The sequence below is a fragment of the Aulonocara stuartgranti genome (genome assembly GCF_965226115.1).
Source record: "Aulonocara stuartgranti genome assembly, chromosome: 23".
Classification (NCBI taxonomy): domain Eukaryota; kingdom Metazoa; phylum Chordata; class Actinopteri; order Cichliformes; family Cichlidae; genus Aulonocara; species Aulonocara stuartgranti.
In genome coordinates this window covers 40,624,573-40,645,098 of record NC_138958.1, presented here as the reverse complement: position 1 = coordinate 40,645,098, position 20,526 = coordinate 40,624,573, and the positions used below count along the sequence as shown (strand labels likewise).

Sequence of the window (20,526 nt, the reverse complement as noted above, 5' to 3'; positions counted from 1 at the left end):
TTTAGGAAGTGAAATTAGCTCTTTGAATGTTATCTTTTATGTATTATAGCTTTTTAAGTGACAGCGTCACAGCTGTCACTATTGTTTTTATTAGTATTAGTAATATTATTATTAGTAAAGGGCAACAAATATAATACTAGGTTCCATTCCTCTGTGCTCTCGTTCTGTATTCTGGATATGATTACTTAAGGTTTTTGATATTGCAAAAAAAAATAAAGTAATATAAAAGTAAATAAATTAAATTCATTTCATTGTTTCTGTTAACTTCTGATTTGCTGTTAATCACTTACACCCTATGGAAAATATGACTGACTACTCAAAATATAGGCAGAAAAGGGTGAAAAAAACTACTTGATTAAAACAGGATTGTTTCCAGGCACTGACTACGAGCACCCACATTACCATAATATAATCACAAACAAAGTGAATACATATAATACCTTTAATCAGCTGTACCTGCGTATCTGTATTTCTGTTAGATTTAAAATGTTAAAAGATAAACATGAAGTGAAAAAAGGAGACGAAAAGGTCATCCAGTGCATCACATTATTCACATTATCCTGACTTAGATCTCATTTAAATGTGTGAATACGTCAGAGTTTTAATAAATCGCACACTTTTAAAATGCTTTGAGAACTGAACGCAGCATTTGAGAGGCAGAAACTGAAGGCCCACTGTGACAAGTAACAGAGGGCCATATTGTAAACAGGAAAACATTGACCCACCCACTCACACACAAGACGCTTCCTGCAGCAGACACACACCCCACCCCTGACCCCACCAACCAAGACACAGAGGAGCAACAAATTCATGTGTGAAAGAGAACGAGAGACGATGCTCGACAGGCAGGACCCAGAGAAGAGAGACAGTTGATATGGTTCCTTCCATCAATACCAACAAAAGAGATGTTATTTTGATTAGATAAGACATACCTATGTGTTTGCTCTCCAACGAGACATTGGAGTACCTGTTGAGAGGATTTTCATTACGTGGATTGTTTCATTATCGGGCTCTTTTGGTATGTGCCCAGCTGGTAAATACAGAAAGATCCATACAAATCCATAATCACAGCAGCACATGGCCGAGACGTGATTTTAAGATTGACAACAATAGAGCGCACATCAACATTGTCACCTGTAACTCAACTGACAGTTAAAATTATCTTATAATCTTTATTAAATCTATGACGAATGCACCCTTAGGTGAACAAAGGTCATAATTTGGTCTCTTTAATGACTGACACAAAGGTTGTTACAGTAGGAAAACCACTAAATCTCTACAACCTCATCTGGTGTCAACTACATTAGATTAAGTAAAATGGTAAATGGCCTGTATTTGTATAGCCCTTTACTAGTCCCTAAGGACCCCAAAGCGCTTTACACATTCAGTCATCCACCCATTCACACACATTCACACACTGGTGATGGCAAGCTACATTGTAGCCACAGCCACCCTGGGGCGCACTGACCAGTTACTCTGGTGTCTATGAGTTGGTTAAACTTCCACCCATCTCCACACTACTGAACTCATGACTGAGTGTTTCACATTTGATCACATGAGAAAAATGAGCACATCCACTCTACATATCTGTTCCAGAAAGCCTGGAGCTTATTAAGAGCTGCGCAAGAAATGAGGAAGTGGAGCCACTTCTCTCTTCTCTTACTCATTTTCCTAATCTGAACCATTGTTGTAAGGTTAGAGGGCTAGAAGGTGTGTAACGCAGTTTGTGATTTTGGTTTATATAAATAAAATCAACTTAAAAGAAATAATTTATAATGACCATGCTGAATGTAGTCAAATTAACACATACTCACTCACTGTACTAACTGCACAATCCAGAAACCAACCTCCACACTGCACTCAGTCAGTGCTGTATGAAGCCTGGCAGGTAAAGATAACATTTACAGGACACTGAGCAGCAAAAGAGGAAATCACCACAAAACACACAAACTATTGTTCCTCTGCAGATTTAAAGGCTGAGTTTATCGTTTCCACCGATGACCAACCCGACATTGTTTTATCTCCCACTGCAACAGGCAGCGCTAAAAATTAGTCAACAGCTTTCTGCTATAAAGCCGGTCTACGTTCTGTGTTATACATCATGTTTGCATGTGGAAACACATTCCTCACGTGTGTCATGAGTGTTTATTATCGCTCAGCTGCCACTGCGCTACAGCGATAAGGCAAACCAAGCTTTCTTGTCTAAATCACTAGCCGATAAATGCAAAGTGTGTGTGTGCATTAGCAATTACTCATATACTTGAGTCAGATGAGTAGAAAGGTAAATAACTGATAACGTGCAGAAGCGGGGAGATTCTCATACTAACTCTGAACCCATGAATGTTTTCCCATTTTCTACACAAGAAGATTTTTCACACCATCCCTGCGGGGCTTCTCTCAATGGACTTGATAGGAAAAGGCAAAAGAGCAAGCCAGAAATAGCAGTGAGCATGTACTATCATGTGTTTCAGAATTACGTGGGGAGGGTAATAAAACGATTGACTGTTGCACGTCCAGAAAAATAAAAATAAAATAAAACACCACACAGATGATATGGAGGTTCACTCACCCCGGCTGTCTGTAGTTTAATCTTTATGTGTTTGTGATGTTCTGATAAGGGTACAGATATGTGTGTGCAATCATCTTGGCATGTGTGTTACCTGAGTTACAGATTAAAGACCAGCTGTGCGCCCCATCTGTCACAATGTTGTCTAGCCTCACCCAGGCCGCCCTGGCCAGGCCAAATGAGATAATGGTAAATCCTCATCATCCAGCCTTAAATGCCTTCAATCAACGCTGTGATTGAATGCTGTGTTCACCCCAGAGAGAAGTTAGCAGTCATGCATTTGGAGCTGAGTGTCTGGGAAAAGTGATCCAGAAGCCTGTAGTTAAGATTACACTACTTTATCCTAACACAAACTCGAAATAAAATGCTGACTGTTTCCATAATAGGAATTTATGCATTTAAACATGACAAAGCAGCTTGGACTTTATGTTAATTAAGAGTGTGTGATAGAGCTGATCTTGCCATCAAGTAACCCACCACTAAATTTCTTTCCCATGTTTGAGACCAGAAAAAGGCTCTAAGAATGAGCTCTTAAAAGTTAAAGGGAATGTATAAGTGGCTCCATCTCAGTGACAAAATTGATTAATTGATCTATAGCACAATCTGCACCCAGTCTCCACAATTTCATTTTGTCCATCAGCATTACACATCGCTCTGGCCTCCCCCTGCTGTGGTGGCAAGGGGAACTCACAAAGTAAAGGTCAACATTGTAGCAGCAGTGCTTTATGGTGTGAGAGAAGAATTAATTTTGCCAGAGACCTGGAACATTGTAGCTTTGCAAAACTGCATAATGGGGACACTTTAATTCTGAAAAAACACTACTGTGTGTGTGTGTGTGTGTGTGTGTGTGTGTGTGTGTGTGTGTGTGTGTGTGTGTGTGTGTGTGTGTGTGAGAGAGAGAGCGAGAGAGAGAGAGAGAGAGAGAGAGAGAGAGAGAGAGGGAGAGAGAGTGTAGGTAAAATACCAAGCCACTATGGCATCATAGAGATCGGACAACAGAAAAATAATCAGTTACCCACAAACTAACTGTGTCTCTGTGTGTCTCCGGGGGATTTAGTGATCTGACTGCTCTCGTCAGTGTTTTGTAACCTTCTACATGCACACACACGCAACCAAACGCACACACACAATGGCCTGATCACATGAGAGCACTACTTGTATTAATCAGAGTCAGTGGAATTTACAATTCAGCAGTTGTTCAACCTTTGTGTGTGTGTGTGAGAGAGAGAGAACTGTTTTTAAAGTAACTCTGCACCTGCATGTCCTTAAAAACTCTTGCATCTGTAGAACTGAGTTAAACCAGGAGCAAAAAGGAGGGAAACACAGGAACGATGTAGCGACAAAGAGCGGCAGTTTCCAGTATTCTTCAGGTCAGCATGAACTCCTTTGCACTACAATGGAAATATTAAGTGCTTTTCTTACTTACTTGCTATTTTTAATGCAACTGCAGTAACTATAGTTGTCACATTTGCTGCATAATTGTTAACACAGCTACATACAAAGTTTTAATAATTGCCAGAAAAAAGTTGTCAAGTAATGTTTGCCTAAAAATCATTCTTCTGATCTTGCATGGACCAAATAAATAATCAGAAGATAATCATTTTGTTGTAGCCCCAGTTTCTAAATCTGCTACATAAGCTACAACTAATAGTTTAACTGCAACGGCTGCTGTGACCAGGTGTTTTTAGCAACACCTCTTTTTTAACAACAACTGCTCTTGTTACCAGTTCTAAGGACTACTTCTCATCCCAACGCTTTCAGCATGCTTATTTAGTCAAAATTTATTATCAGCATCTACAGGTTACGCATCAAGATTCATGCAATAAAATTTCAGTAAACTGTCTCAGTCAGCAACTCCACAAAGTAATAATAAACTGAGCATCCAGGGCTTCACTCAACTCTTCTTGCCTATTACTGACTGAACGCATCACTCAAAGTGACAGACAGTGTCAGTTGTCAAAGACATGCACTATTTATCAACACAATGCAAAATTATTAAGCAATGCTTATAAAGAGGCACAATGCATATTTCTGCAGTACAAAATCTAGTCTGATTCATTCACTGATTGTCTGGATACGTAATGAAATCTGACATTTTGTATTACTGCAGTGATGAACAACAGTATAGTATACTGTGTGGCTTTAATGCATGACTTTTAAAAGACTGAGGTTCAGTTAGATTTAGTACAGCACTCCACAAAAATACTTGAACTAAAAGAAGTTATTACTATTTAAGTGGAAAACATAATTATACTGGATTCCTGGTGACAATATTCACTGAAACCTCCTATAAATCCACTAAAATTAAATGTTTTCTGATTTTAATGAATACGCATAATATAAAAAGAAGTCTTAGTGTCTTGTGCACGTTTAGTCCACAGCTTGTTTTTATAAAAAGACTTAAGACATAACACATAATTGGTTGAGCTAGAATTAAAATTGAACTATAAATCAATTACAGCTTAATAAACTCTCAATAAAATACATGTTATGTTTCGTGTTAATAAATGAATCCTAAGGGGAGGTATGTGAGCGTAAACAGCAGGGCTGAAAACTCTCGTGAGATCATCCATCACTGAGATAAAATGAGCCGAAATAGACATTCACCTGTCTCCATTCCTTATGTAGGTCAGAAGACCACTCACCAGCTGTGTGGGTGGGTGTGTGGATGTGAGAAAGAGGCTATGTGATGGTTTGTTTGGTGGTGTTAATGCTTAAACAGCTGAGTAACTTGGTTTGTGAAAAGTGTTATATAATCATTTTATCCACATAAATGAGCTTGAGCAAACTTAATTAAATCTACATTCATGTATTACATTAAAAAAAATAAATTATTCTGTAGAAGATGTTCTCTTTCTACAGCCACACAAACCACTGCCACGTAGCCGACCTTTCCTGCTCCATCATCATTTCCTCTCCTTGATAAACTGTTGAGGACTGTGGGAAAAGGACAAGATAAAGCAGCAGAGGAAGAGAGGAGAAGAACTGGTAACCTCAGCCAGCTTCTGGCAGCTAAACAGAGAAATTCATTAGCCTGGTTTTCACAGAGCACATCTCGGTAGGGGACTGAGATAATATACCTGCTTTACCACAATGTACGCTTGTCTTCCAGTCTCTGTTTTCACCCCCTCTGATGACCCAGAATTACAAATATTCCTTCTTTCCCCTGGAGTTAGACTTGGGAAATCTCTGGGGCAACATATATAGCTGCTGCTGTTGGGCAGTTATTGCCCTCAGTGAAGTGGATGGAGGATAACGCGGGAGAGATACAAGGCAGAAGGCAGACGAGCTAATAGACCAACCACTGTGCTGCTCCTTAGAGCTGGACAGAAGGCCATTGTTGTGGATTTCCTGTAGATAAGCACAGTCATTCTTTGGATAGCAAGGGAGCAAACATACACAGTGCTCAAGCTTGCTTTATTGTCTGCTGTGTGGATGTGAAAGGAAGGGACTGGAGGAAAGCACTGCTAGGTGTCACATGACCCTCCCATGACTTGACCCAATGCTGTAAATCAAAGGACATGGGAATAAATACATGTTATAATGGTTAAAAGGAGGTTGATAAAGCCTAATATCCTAATATACAATATTATTCACACAAGAATGCAGTATAGATCACTGTATAGATAAGCAGTCTATGAATATCAACAAAACCAGTTAACAAATCTCGATACAGAAACCTTTTTTGGCACAACAGGTTCAAGAACAGAAACACAAAATATCACTGAATCCAACCAACAACAGTGAATTCATATATCCAGCGAGAACCATTAAAACCAAAAAGAAAAAGCATTTATACCACAACATCTGCCATCTCCTTCCTCTCAAGTTAAACATGTCAGTGTTTGTGTTGAGTACCCAGGTCACACTAAGTGCCTGCATTGATCTGTGGACATTCAGTTGGCTTTAAATAACTGCAGCACTTTCACTCAAAGGAAGTGGGTGCTTATGACTTGGTAGCGCTGCTCAGCTTTTGCAGTGATAGCGCTGAGCAAAAGGGCGAGCTATAATAAGAGGTGCACTAAAGCTAGCAGGAGGTTTAAGGATATCTCAATCAAGCCTAAACATCTTGTCAAAACAGACTTTTAAAGGGGACATATTATGCCCTACGCACACAGGCAGCATGGGCGCCATAGCGGTAAGAAACTGTTGCTCCTGGGCTTCACTATGCTGGCATGTGTTCTCTCTGAGCACTCCAGCTAAAAAGACAAACACCTCTGTATTTAAATAAGTGGTAGATGTGAAAATGTGAGAGTTTGTCATCTGTCTCCATGTGTTCTGTAATGAACTTGTGAGTGGCAACCTTTCCAGGATTTACTCCTCCCCTCACCAAGTGACAGTTGGGATAGACTCCAGCCCACCCTGAATTGGATAAGCAGTTAAGAAAATGGATGAATATACACTCTTACAATGACGGAGGCTCATACTGAACAAAAATGTGAGAGCTCAAGCTTTTCAAAATGCTCCTAGCACTGTTTCCGAGTATGATGTCACAGATATCGCTACTATGTCACCTACACTCACCCTCCAATCAAACCTTCTGTTTGTGAGCGGCTACTAACTCAGAGTCAAGTGTACCTAAATGTAGGAAGGACGGAGTTAAAATAGCTTGTTTCAGATAGATGGTGAACTGAGAGACTGCACCATGGCCCAACATAACTCTTAGAAAAAAAGAATCATTTTGCAAAAGCTATTAGAATAGAGACAAAATAAAAACATAGAATACAATTCATAAATTAACATAATACACTTTAAATATCTGCATGGAAATCAACAGCTTCAAAAACACAATTGGCAGTGCATACATTGACAAATGTTTGTGTCACTGGGTATCGTCATTGGCATTTTGTTAATACATGCAGAATACTTTGTGCAGTAAGCAGGATAACGGCTCAGCAGCCCAGCCTGAGTAAACACATGAGCTCATGGTATGGTACAGGGTTAAATATGAAGCATCAACCAGCTGGAGAAAGGTACTCCATATATCCACATTTCTGGGAGAATCATGAACATTTTCTCTCCTCTAAGAGTTAGATAAGATGATTGAAACCACATCTAGAAGATGAGCTTAACTTAGCACCAGGACTGACTGCAGTTCGGTTGAACAAAATATACAAAAAAAAGTGTCATCCACTGCATGTTTTTTTAAACAGGTGTTATATTATCCTGAGTGAATCGTCCAACTGCAAAGAAATTGCAGAAAATTGACAGCACTATTAGTGTACACGTATTTTACCTCTCTCAGTTTCACTTCCTGCAGTAACATCAGACCTTCTACGAATCTCTGAGGACATCAGAGAAAACTACCAAAATGCTTTTATATCTCTTCTTCCGACATGTTTACTTCTCAACTTTTCATTCTCCTCGTCTCTTTCCCTTTCGTTAATGGGAGCCTTCTCTAATGTTTGTCCTAGGGGCACCTCTTCCTAATGGTGTTTATTATACTGTTTGTCTTAGCAGCAATCATCCTCACACACGTGCACACACAGGGAGTATATGAAATCTCTGTCTACCAATGCACCTTCACATCCCATTATAAGTGCTCCAAGTGATCATTATTTTAAACTTAATTAATATCGCACAACTGTGAAAATTTCCACTATGGTCTCCCACAGCCCAAAGCACTTTTATGAAATAAGTGTTTAATTGCTCCAAATAAAAAGAAGTAAAAACAAACTAATATTATCGACTAAAAATACCCTCAAAATTGCAGAATTATCACTGAGAAAAAACAAAACAAATCATTTCCAGTTTTCACTGTCTATACAAAGACAAAGTGACTCATCTTACAACATCTTTAAACACGTCATTACTTCCCCAGCAACATAAGCTAAATAAGCTGACTGTGTGACTCAACCCAACTTAAAAAACATTGTTCAAATATTTCAGCATTTTTGTAAACTTTCCAAAATCTGGGTTCAGGAGAGCTTCCCATACAGCGTGTCATCAGCTCCCTGGGTTACTGCTGTCTTAATAAAACTGTGCCACAGTGGAGCATATTCAGGGAAATAAAGTCTAGCATGAATCATCCTCTTCAGTCTTATTGGCCTTCAAACTCCACTCATTCTCTGGCAAACAGAAACTGTAGCTAAGCTGTAGTTTAGGTTGTGCTATGAGGAGTAAGTGTGTGTATGTGTCCCTGTTGAACTTATTTCTAACTGCTCCATTTTTCCAGTTGTTTGAACTGATCCAGGCTCAGTGGAATTTAAATCGATCACATGATGTTCAACTGATAAAAAACTGGAGTCAAAACCTGCTCCAGGCCTCTCTCTTTTTGTTTCCATTCAAGTTTAATGAAACTTTTGAAAAGCTGTTAAACAAGTATCAGTATTTCCTAACAGATCGTCAAATTAGTTTTTCTGAATGAATGCTGTGTCTTCTGTTTTTACTGTATTTACATTTAAAGATTTTGAATTAAAATCATGCAGAAATCATGTTCTCTTTTAACAATATAAATTTTTCTGTTTGAGTGGACATCGTTCAAAGTTATATCCTGATAAGTATTCTTACGCATTTAAGTGGAAACCCACTAATTTCCTTCAGCAACATGTGGAGCATGTGCTATGGAGTATTATCACAATTTGTGCAAAAAAGTTGCATAAAGCCTTTTCCATACGGTAAAATCCTGTAAATTACCACAATAATGACACCTGTCTTCCATTCCTTTGTCTTCCTGGTTAAACAAGTAAGAAGAATGAGTGGAACTGAAAACGCAGCATCCTCTGCTCCAGCGCTTCAGGCATTTTATTTTTAAACTAGCTGTTGTGATTCTGACAGTGCAGTGTTAAATCACTGAGGTGCTCTCTTAGGTCCAGATATCTAATAGTCTTTTACATTGAATTACATTTTGAGAGAAGAGTGGCTCGCTCCAGTTCGGTGAACGAAAACAGGGCGACACAAAAACTTGAGACTCTTCAAACTTTTGCTGGACTGTGATCATCATCTGATGTCTCGGTAATCCTTGGAGATGGCTGTTCTGCTCTTTAGGGGTATTGTGTATTTGTTCTATGCTTTGTGTTGATGTGGTACATTTCTTTTCACTTTTGTTCAGTTCAGTTGAGCTTCATTGCTCTGTGCTACTCGTGGTGCTACACTCTCATGCACCCCCATGAATCCTGCTGCCCTTCCATGTCACCTAAGAAGGCAAATTCACACACACACACACACTCGATGAGAGTGAGCTGCACCCGAATAAAGGAGAAAATTACTATATGGTCAGTTTGTTCTTCATCTCCTTGACAACCATGAGATTACGTCTTCCTGTTTCTCATCCTCTGCACCCACTGACTCTATTACTGCATCTTAATGTCTGAATCATCATTTTGTCTGTCATCCACCATCCTCTAAAATCCTCTTTTCTGTCTTCTACTGAAAGCAGTGGGGTCAATTTTGTGGTCAATTAAAGAGGACGACACATGTTTTATAAACTTTTTAGCAACAATTCCCAGCTTCTCAACCCCACCCCCCAAAACAAACAAAAAAAAAATTCACAGCATAGCAGGGCAGTGGGTGGAGGGAAGCTAATGACATCACGTGGCTCCCATAACATCAATCACCTGACAGCGGCCAAGCAGCATGGTGGAAATACATTCCTAAACTGCTTCTTCTGCATGGATTCTCTGTGGGTTTCAGATAATAAGAGCCCCAGTGTAGTAGTTTTTCATATTGTATGCATAGTCACAATTACATAATATGAATAAAGTGGCTCTCAACACCTTTCTACTGGCTGTTCACTGAAGGATGATGCTTCAGCTGCGGGTCAAACCAACCAGCCATGAAACAAAGTGAATGACTTCCTGAACATAAAGCAGTTAAAATATTAAAAAATGCACCGTCGCCTTTGCTGTAGGAAGAACATCGTGTTGGTTTGATGCATAAATCCTGGAACAAGCCCAGTCCTCTCAGGAGCACATCTACTCCACCGCCAGCGTAGCCTCTGCTATTTTTATCATGCCGCTGTAGTTGAGTTGTACATACATTGTGTGAACTATAAGAGTTACTCCTCCTTAAATATATATTATTCAGCTGAAAATAACAGTACTATGGAGATATTACACACCCAGCAACAGGCCCTGTATATTATTATTAAATATATGTTTTGTCTTCGGTTTTTGCTTAACTATAATTCCAAATCTTGATCGAACAACAGCACTTTATCCATTCTTGCAAATCAATCAAGCATATTTAGATTTAATACCTGATCTTGATCCACAATATGAGAAATATTGTTGGGTTGCAGATTTATAGGTGCCCTCTTTTGCTTGTGGTATTTGTACTCAAATATTCATGTGGTGATTATTTATTCATGTTAAAATGCTGCATGTGGTGTGTTTCAGGGATTTACTTTATCACAGTAATTCTGCAATCAGAGCTATATCTATATTGTTATTCTGTGCTATCCTTCTTCCAGTCCTTTCCACTGTCAGATATAAGACATTTGCAGCACTACATATATTACAGTTCATAATTAAGCATTATCAAGGCGTCACTGGAAACTGAAAATACATCTGCACAGTCCTTTGTGTGTCCTAACTATTATATCACTTGGGGCTGAATGTTTTCTGGCAGACTGACAGTCTGAGCAGTTAGATCACAGTCGTCTACTGATGGGTTCCTGCTAAAGTGCATTCAAAATATTATAATTCATGTTGTTTCAATGTGCATCAGCTGCTCAACTATGGAAACCACTTAAGAAACCACTAGCTGTAGCTTGATGTTGAGCACCAACATGAGATTCACTTGTATGTATCATCTGGTTCCCAGATAGTAATATTGGCTAGTTTGTATTTTGTAGCCTAGCAACAAATGCATCTTCAGGAGGGGGCTTTGGTGTCTTTGATAAGTTGTTGCACAAAAGAATGCTGCAAGGCTTTGAACTGTAAACACAGCTTTACGAGTGCTCTCTTCAGACGTCTTTGAAAAGCTTTTAACTTTCCCTGAAAGTGCAGGAGGCTGGTACCATGCAATAATTACTATTATTATTCATGAAAAGAAAGATAAGATGACTTCAACTACTGATCATTATACTTACAATTCTGTACCAATACAACATTACTGCACTAGCTGGGATGTCAGCAAATGTATACCTAATCACTGTCCAAAGATCATACCACAATTACTGTTTTCATGCACCTGTGGTAGAAGGCTGGAGATATACCCTTTGTGTATTTCAAAGCAGAATTAGGCCGTCAAAAAAAATGATATTTTTAGCAGTGATCAGCAGCAAATATTCTAATTGTTGTTCCATGCAGTGATTTAAGCTGGCTCCACTTGTAGAGCCATATGGAAGAATTTGGTCAGAGAGCTGCAGTTTGCTGCTTTGTGACTTTAATGAATAAAACAAAGGAGACAGCGAGAGCTGCACAGGATGAGCAAGGACGAATTTGCAGTTTTCTTTGTTTTTTTGTGTTTTATATATATATATATATATATATATATATATATATATATATAATAAACCCTTACTAAAGGTCATAGAAAAGTCAATAAATATTGCAACAAAGTCACTAAGTTGGCAACAATGAGGTAAAAAAGTGTTTAGAAAAAATACATGCCCCCTTCAAACAATTTAAAGCTTAAAGATCAAATATTCTGGTACAGCCCCAAAGGACAGGTTACAAAAAAGTAAAGTAACAGTTTTAAGATTTAATTGTTTCAGTTAGACTTTTATTAAACGTTGCATTGTAGATAGATGCTCATTCCTAGACCAGTGGAGAACATCAACAAAAGGAACCAAACTTTTGAAGTAGAGAAAATTTTGCTTCACTTCCTGTGACATCACATTTATAGATAAGTACTACCTGCCAAAAATCCAAATGATCAATAGCCTTTTATGACTGTCTGCTAATGTCTCCAACCAACAAAGCAATGGAGAAGTGGGGAAAGGGGGTAAGGCATTATGGTTAAATGGAAGTGGGGTGGGGTGATATTTATAGTGCACCATCAGCTTTTTGGAAAGAGGGGAGGCGGCTCACTTCACTTCTCTTCCTCTCTGACACGCGGGCCGTGGGGAATGGTGTTCCAGGAGAGAGTCGACCGGCTATCATTCCCTCAGACAGGGGGAACATTAAGGTGCACACCTGCCTCCCTCAGCACTTTCACTGGCAACCTGGAGCAATGTTATTATGATGACCCAAGTTCAAACAACATCTCTCGCCCTCCATATCTGTTATCGGTCTCTCTCTTTGGATAGAGGTCTCTATGCACCATTAACCTAAGGCTATTTATCATCTGTCTACTTGTTCATTGAGCTGTAATATACTGGTAATGTTACTGCGATGACACTGATACAGGCTCTTAATGGAGCTATAGCACTCCACTGCAGGTATTGCTTAGACAGTATCGTGAGGAGCCAAAATGTTTTTCAAAAGTGTCAGCACATAAAGAAAAAATGTTAACAAGCTGGTGTAGAAACATTAATGCAACAAAAATTATTTACTCCTTTGAATTAATTCAGAACTGAACGGCTATGGATTTCGAATACGTATCCAAATAGCACAAGGAAAGAAGTAATGTTCTGTTTCACTTTGTCACATATCAATGGATATATGCAGCAGGTGATGATGGACTACTAGCTGAAATTCCTTCATTTTAAATGAAGGAATTTAGGAAATGTTGCCATATCCAATAGAAAAGAAAGATGTTGTTAAAGTACATGTAGAATGTTGTTGTAAAGATACAACATGGCTGCAGAAGGTTTATCTGCTCAATACTGAAAAACATAATGTGACTCATATAATAGTTTTACATGATCAACCGTTTAAAATAAAATTGGAAATTTTCCCTGCCTTCTGAATCTGGCATATTTGTGCAATCTACACATATTAAGAAAGTACTTTTAATTCCAAACTACTCCTTGTCACCTAGGTTTTCTAGTAAGTCCTGGGAGTTAATGCAGATAAACAAAGAAGCAGCAACTAGTGAAGCAGCAAAACAATCTTGAGGCCAGATGGCTTAGTGAGAGCCTGTGAATCCTTCGCCTAAAGAGGTTAACCCAGGTGAACCTTGTGGATTGCGACATTATGGCTGAGCAGGTGTTTAATTGTTAGCATGGGGGTCACTAAGAGGAAACCCGCCAATGCAGGAGGAGCTACACGTGAGTAAACTTCAAAAGCCACTACTGAGCATCACAACAACTTGACTCTTCTTTAGCATAAAAATTGCCTTTTTCTGGCATACCATGGCATGCCTATGCAATGTAGAAGGAAATTACAAGTTGTTTCATTCACAAGTGCTGTAATCTGAAGAGCAGTGGCACTCCTGAAGTGTGAATTCTGCTGTTTGAACCCAAGCACGTAAAAATGTTTAACTGTTTAACTCCTCTCTGGAGGGGAGAGGGAGGGGAAACAGGAAACAGGAGGACAAAGGAGGGGGGAACAACTAAGCTGTAGTGCCTCTTCACCTCACTGTACAATACCTTGTGCAATACTTTTTGTAAATAGTCAACAGTGCAATAGACTCAATACTTGAAATGTGCAATTCACTTGTATTTTTATTTTTTATTCCTATTTATTCTATTTATCCCCTTTGTATATTTTATTTACATTGTCTCTGTATTTATATATGTGTGTGTGTGTGTGTGTGTGTGTGTGTGTGTGTGTGTGTGTGTGTGTGTGTGTGTGTGTATATATACATATATATATATATATATATATATATATATATATATATATATAACAATTCTGTAACTGTAACTTCGGTCGTTGCTGTGCTTTTTTTTTTGGAAGTTGAATTTCCCAGAGGAACCCACCCGAGGGATTAATAAAGTTCTATCTTATCTTATCTTATCTTAAATGGACTGTTGTACTATTAAGTAGTAGTAGTATTAAGTAGGACTCACGACTGTAACCCTTTCTTCAGGCTTGATTACCTTAGTTTAACCTTTAGGCACTTCCTTATGGTTAAGCCAAGTTAGACTTTATTTGCACAATGAAGTCTTCCATCTCTACTCTGCTGTGAGGGCATTAGTTAGAAAAGCCAGCATAGGACTTTTTTGCAGTTTCCACCAAACCTCGGTTGTAAAATTATATCCTGCAGTGATTAAAACACAGTGGTTAGATGGGGACCCTCTGGAATCCCATCAAGCCACCTGGGGCATCCCTGAGCCCCCACAGTGAGCAGACTCCTAAACAAGTTACACAAACATCAGTCTTCATTGTCAGCCAGTCTACTAATGAATTATTGACAAGCATTTGGAGCCAAGGAGTTCATATGATCTGATGCCCTCTGCGTCAACTGGCTACAACTATCCCATCTACCTGCTTCTTACTAATGTGCATGAATGACACTATAGAGACAGCAACATGATCATCAGCCACTACTGACGTGAACATTTATTATGGCCTCATATGCATGGATCAGTTAGCATACTTCACATACAGCCTGCTGATCAGTGAGCTAATTAGAAAATAAAACTAGGCTGAATATAAGTAGTAAGGTGTTTAGTGATAAGCTTAGATCTGAAAGTATAGCTGCAAACTGGATTAAGTGGGTGAAGGTATAGTGAACAGCAGTAACCCTTTAATCTAGTATGTGAAGGCAGGAAGCCAAAAAGAGACCAGCGGGACTTTCAGAGAGCCACATTAGGTAGCTGGAGAGGAATGCTGGGTGGCTTCTTGAACACGCCTAATACACGAACATGATATCTCCGGTTTGTTTCATTTTGGATTCGTCCAATATTGTTTGATTTTCACAGTTACAGTCTACAAAGTAGTATTAGTAGTAGTGTAATGTAGCAATATGAAATTTATTCTGAATAAGATTTACAACCACTTTCTAACATTATGATAAAAACTGGTGATATAATTTGCTTGGAAAGGAAAAAGATCGCTGGTTACCGTAGATTCCAGCCGGAGTCACCGATCTCTCCTTTGAGGTTGTGTCAGTAAGGACATCCAGTGTAAAACCAAATCCCACAGAGTTACCCCCTGTGGCAAGAGGGCAGCTGAAAGTAGCTTACTTATTTAATCAAAAAAATAACTGACCAAATGATAATTGTAGTCCTAAATAATACAAATGCTGTATATTGATTTTGGTCCATCCCATATGGAAAAGATATATATAAATCTTATAAAGTTTGTATCTGTCTTGTGTGAAACTTGTATGAAAAGCATACAAGTGTGAAAACTCACTTGAAAGTGGCCACTTTCATGAGTAAATCATATAAGTTTTTACTATTTCTTTTCCATATGGGATTGGTCCATGTGTGAGTGTATGGTTTTGCACAAGCCCAATGCTTTTACACTAAAAATCACTTGGCTAAGCATGGGTTTTGTTAAAAGTACTGAAAAGCACATTTTAAAGATTTTTAACCCTTTTCCCAAACTGCGAGTTCCAAAGATGTCAACCCGATATGACGTCTGACTTTACTCAGCCTGTAAGCCAAAATAATCTTAGTTTGTCTTTTTTCTAGTCTTATATGGTTTGATTATTTAGGAAAATACCTTCAAAAGGATGGTTAATGCTTTGAATGACTACTAATATTATTTTAAAATATAGCAAGGTATTTATCCTTCAGAAGAACCAATAAAGTGGCTAGTGGGCAACTGTCAGGAAACTAGTGAGATCTCATTTCTGCTCCAGTTCTACATTTCAGTGTCCTGGTATTTGCAACTCTGCTGTTTTTCATTGTAACAGTAACAGTAACAGTCCAGTTCTGCTAAGATGCACTGAACTCTGTTTGCTAAGCAAACAAACATAGGCTGTCAAAATAACATTTCATTGTTCCTTAAGAAAAAGAAAGAAAATCACCTGCACAGTGTTAAATGATTATAATATTTGTATTGTGTCCACAAGAGGTCAAACCAATACAAACGTGCTGTGTGGGATGAATCAGTTGGAGCTGAGAACTCTCTGCCACCATTAAAGTTCAGTTATTAGCTAGTTTCAGCTGGCTTGGTATCATTTTCAGATAGTGAAAGTAAAGAGATGCTGTGCAACTCCTGTCCATTACATTTTCAGCATATGCTCCAGTGTATTACTAATGTGTGTTATTAACCTACTGTTGCAACCGTTATCTTGTCATTGACTCTTTATAACACAAGAAATTTATAAGGGGAGAAAAAGGGCAAATATTACAACTTAACACCATTTACGTTCAGCTGCTCTGCTGATATCTGTCTCTGTCCCTTTGCACCAGCAGCTGTGTCTGCTGTTGGGACGTTACACCCAATATACAGCATTATGGGTGATTTGCGTTGATAGACACAAAGTCACTGGATCTAAGTATTTAATTCTGGAGAAAACTTAACTTTGTATTTTGTGCCACTCCTGAGACAGAAAGCTGACCGTAGCGTTGTGCTTTTTCCTAACTCTTTTATAATTCTGTTATATAATCCAATTAAACAGTGCTTCTCCTGATATCTCCTAAAAAAAAGACTTGAGGAGGAGCACTGAAGACAGGTTAGAAAATATATAAAACAGTACTTCAAAGAATTTCAGTGACTAAAATTAACTCAGGAAAAGAACAAAACAGGGTGAGCCACCTGTTTTGGAATAACTACACTGTATCTCAGAGCTCTTGGTGCTACCAGCATCACATTTGATTTTAAACTGGTCTAGACAGGACAGGCAGCCACTACATGAACAACTCTGCATGTTACACTTTTAAAGAGAGCTATACTGTAGGCTTATATGACATCATTTAGCTTTTACCTAATTTGAGGCGGCAGCGACTGACGAGACTGACTTTCACCACCACGATCCACACCCTGTTGCAGAGCAAAAGGTAACAAACAGGTACAAAGCAACCCCAGTTAAACCTGTTTATTTCATTTGTACTTTCCCTCTGCAAGCCTGTAGCATAACAGAGAAAGTTTTGGCACAATCGCAATAATAAAATTTACTGTGGCTTCTACTGACATAGCACAAGACGGATGGCACAGCTTTTTAAACACAAGGCGGTAGATTATCCACAGTACAGATATATTTTTCATCATGCGTCCACTCTAAACATTCCTCACACCACCTCATTTAAAGAAACAATGAGCCTTGACACAATATTTACTTTTTTTAGAACAAAGATGCACTGTACGTAACCCAATACTGTCAGTTGCACTCTGTTTGCATGAAAACATTGATGTATTTATAGAGTGAATAACGAAAATTTCAGTACATGCACAGCGGGCCTTTTAATGTTTCTGTGTGAAGCATCATAATTAACAAATTCACACAACCTCAATTCTGATCTTTGGCTGCTTTTTAAATGTTTACTGCACGTGTCGGCATGTTAATAGAAACACGCACTAACATTTAATGATGAAAATTCTCTCATAGTTCAGTTCAGTTTATTGTTGAGCTGTTGTGAAATCACAGGGATCCTTTATCAGGCTGTAAAATCTGTCACAGTTGTTACGTCTATTTGTGAAACAAATCTCAACGTGCCCAAAGCCCAGAGACTCAAAGGAGACTGGTTTCTGAATTACAGCCACAAACAAGTCTATACATGAAATACTTAGAAAACTCAGAAGATGAGAACATGACTAAGATACTAGGCATATTATTACTGTGTTTACATGTCATTATAAACACCTGAAAATTAAACCAATTGTCATATTTAAATACTCTACAAACATTTGTTATTAGTATGTTTTTAGCAGCTTGTTCGTACCACAGGCTCTTTACATCATAGCAGAAATAGTATAAAGCCTGAATTTACATTTAGCTTCACTTTACAGACTTGGTCACAGGGAGAATCCTTCATCTGACAAACAGATGGATGTTCCTGACCCTGATCTTAAGTATTCAGCAGCCTCTTTCAACCACAGCAGCAATGCAATCAATTTAGCCCTAACCCATTTACCTAAAGCATTTATCCAGACCAATTACAGCAGCAGACCTCATCAGCATCCCACATCCTACACCAGTCACCGGCTTCTCTCTTCATGCTTCTAGCTACATGGCTCCATTTCACCCTCCACACAGCAGGGAATTGTATTTAATCAGCTAGTTGCAACAGTTGGGAAGCAGTGCCTAAGCTTCAGCTGAGTACGGAGCTGGGGTATAAACCTCACTGGCTCTCATGTGAGCAGGGCTCGCACTGTCTGGATTATTGTCAAGCACATTACTGCCGAGCCTAATGTAACCCATATAGATGCTGCCCATCGATTTGACTAGCAGGGAGAAAACAAGTGGATTACATAATTCATGTTCCATTTTGTTCTACTGGGAGGTAGCAATGAGACTGAGTGGCAACCATGACATGAATGATAATAGCTGCCTGTCTGCATTTTTTGGCATGTTCTGCCATGAGCAGATAGGTAGTCACCCACCCACCACTTACCAATACTGTGAGGTGACTCAACCTTTCACTCATTCAAATCACACCGCGTTTGTTGTTTAAAGATGTCTGAACAGTATCTGCAAAAGTACTTGGAACAATTTTGTACATACCAAATAATATCTCTCTCACATTTCGACATATATATATATATATATATATATATATATATATATATATATATATATATATATATATATATACAATGTTTTTCAGCACTAACAGATATGTGAGGAGCTTATTATTTAACACATGCTTCAACATAAATAGCTGATATATATTTAAAGAATATCAGTGAAAGATGCATTTTACATGTGCTTTCAAGATCAGAGTAGTGGGGATCTAGTGTCATTTGTGGAGCAATGAACTTTAAAAAAGTAACTTAAAACTGCCGAAATGTCATTGTTGAAGTTGAAATAAAGGGACGTGGGGAAAAAGTTAAAAAATATATAAGTTGATAAAGGTTAATTAGTCACACGATTTTTAAGTGTCGGGAAGTTTCCCAACCACTCTTCAGTGAGTTGCTTTCCACTCCCTTTATTGAAACCTAATCCTCTGAGAGCCGCTTCGTCGGAATTTTAAACCAACGGTGATAACAAAAAAGGTCACAGGTTTGATTTAAAATGGAAATATCTTTGGTTTGTAGGCAACTAGTCGCATGTGTTAATGTGAAAATAAGGGTATTTAATTTTTAAAAAAAGAAAAAAGGAAAAACAAACTTACATATCGGCTGATAAGAGTACGCAGAGTGCTGAAATCCATCCCCATCCTGTTCCTCTTCCCTCTCCGGACACTTCTTCTGCTCTCTGTCTTTTTCTCCTCCAAAGGTTATTTTTACTGCGGGCGCTAGCTTCTTTTTAATTCTACTCCTCTGTCCATGACTTTCTCTTCTCCCCCGTCTTCTTCTTCCTGAATTGGAAAAAAAGGACTCGCTTCCAAACTCACCTACGGACCCCGCAACGGGCTTTAAACGGGGGAGTGTCTGTCTGTGCGTCTTCTACAGTTTGAAGACAGTTCACACGGGCAGCGAGCTGCTCCTCCTAAAAGACTAGAAGCCAAACTAATATCCAGCTCTCTCGCGCTCCCTCTTTCTCTCTCTCTCCCCCCTCTGCGCGTGTACTAATAATCTTCTTGTCTCGCGCCGCGGCCAAAAGAGATTTTCTTTCATCTACGTCACGTGGAGCCAGGTGGTGGCTCTGGCACCGGGGGTGAACGCATGCGCGCTCTAGTGTTTGTGAAGAGTAATTATTGATTGGGTGTTTCAGTTAACTGTGGGATATTTAGTATTTTTTTTAACTTAAAAAAATAATAAAATAAAATAAAACAGACTGGTGCTATCCATAGATATGGTGCTGAAATCATTACAGAAAATGTCAGAAATACACATAACTTACACATAATCGCATTTATTTATTTATTCATTTGTTTGTTTATTACTTAGGTTAACTAAAGTTTTGTGATACAACAAATAAGGAATTTGAAAGGTAAAATTTATATTCCTTTTCCATCTCAAATCTCATCCACTTTTTCAAGCTCGGTTTAAAATGAGAAGAGATTTTCATAATATTTTAGACTCATTATTACAAGTTATTACTGCTGTCGTGACGCATCGGTTTGTAACAGGCAGGTCAGCGGGGTCAGAACAAAATAATTCATGGCACCACGTTTCAGGAGGGAAATATTT

General features: G+C 38.6%; 1 protein-coding gene across 6 annotated transcripts in view; it reads right to left on the bottom strand.

The window, feature by feature from the left end:
* Positions 1-20,041, bottom strand: part of atp11a (ATPase phospholipid transporting 11A) — a 52,826-nt gene extending 32,785 nt beyond the window's left edge. For all 6 annotated transcript variants that reach the window (XM_082524497.1, XM_082524495.1, XM_082524496.1 and 3 more), the window contains exon 1: positions 19,566-20,041. In XM_082524497.1, coding sequence (XP_082380623.1) covers positions 19,566-19,610 — 45 coding nt within the window. In that variant the 5' untranslated portion in view covers positions 19,611-20,041. The remainder of the gene's footprint in view (positions 1-19,565) is intronic.
* Between the last annotated feature and the right edge of the window lie 485 nt (positions 20,042-20,526).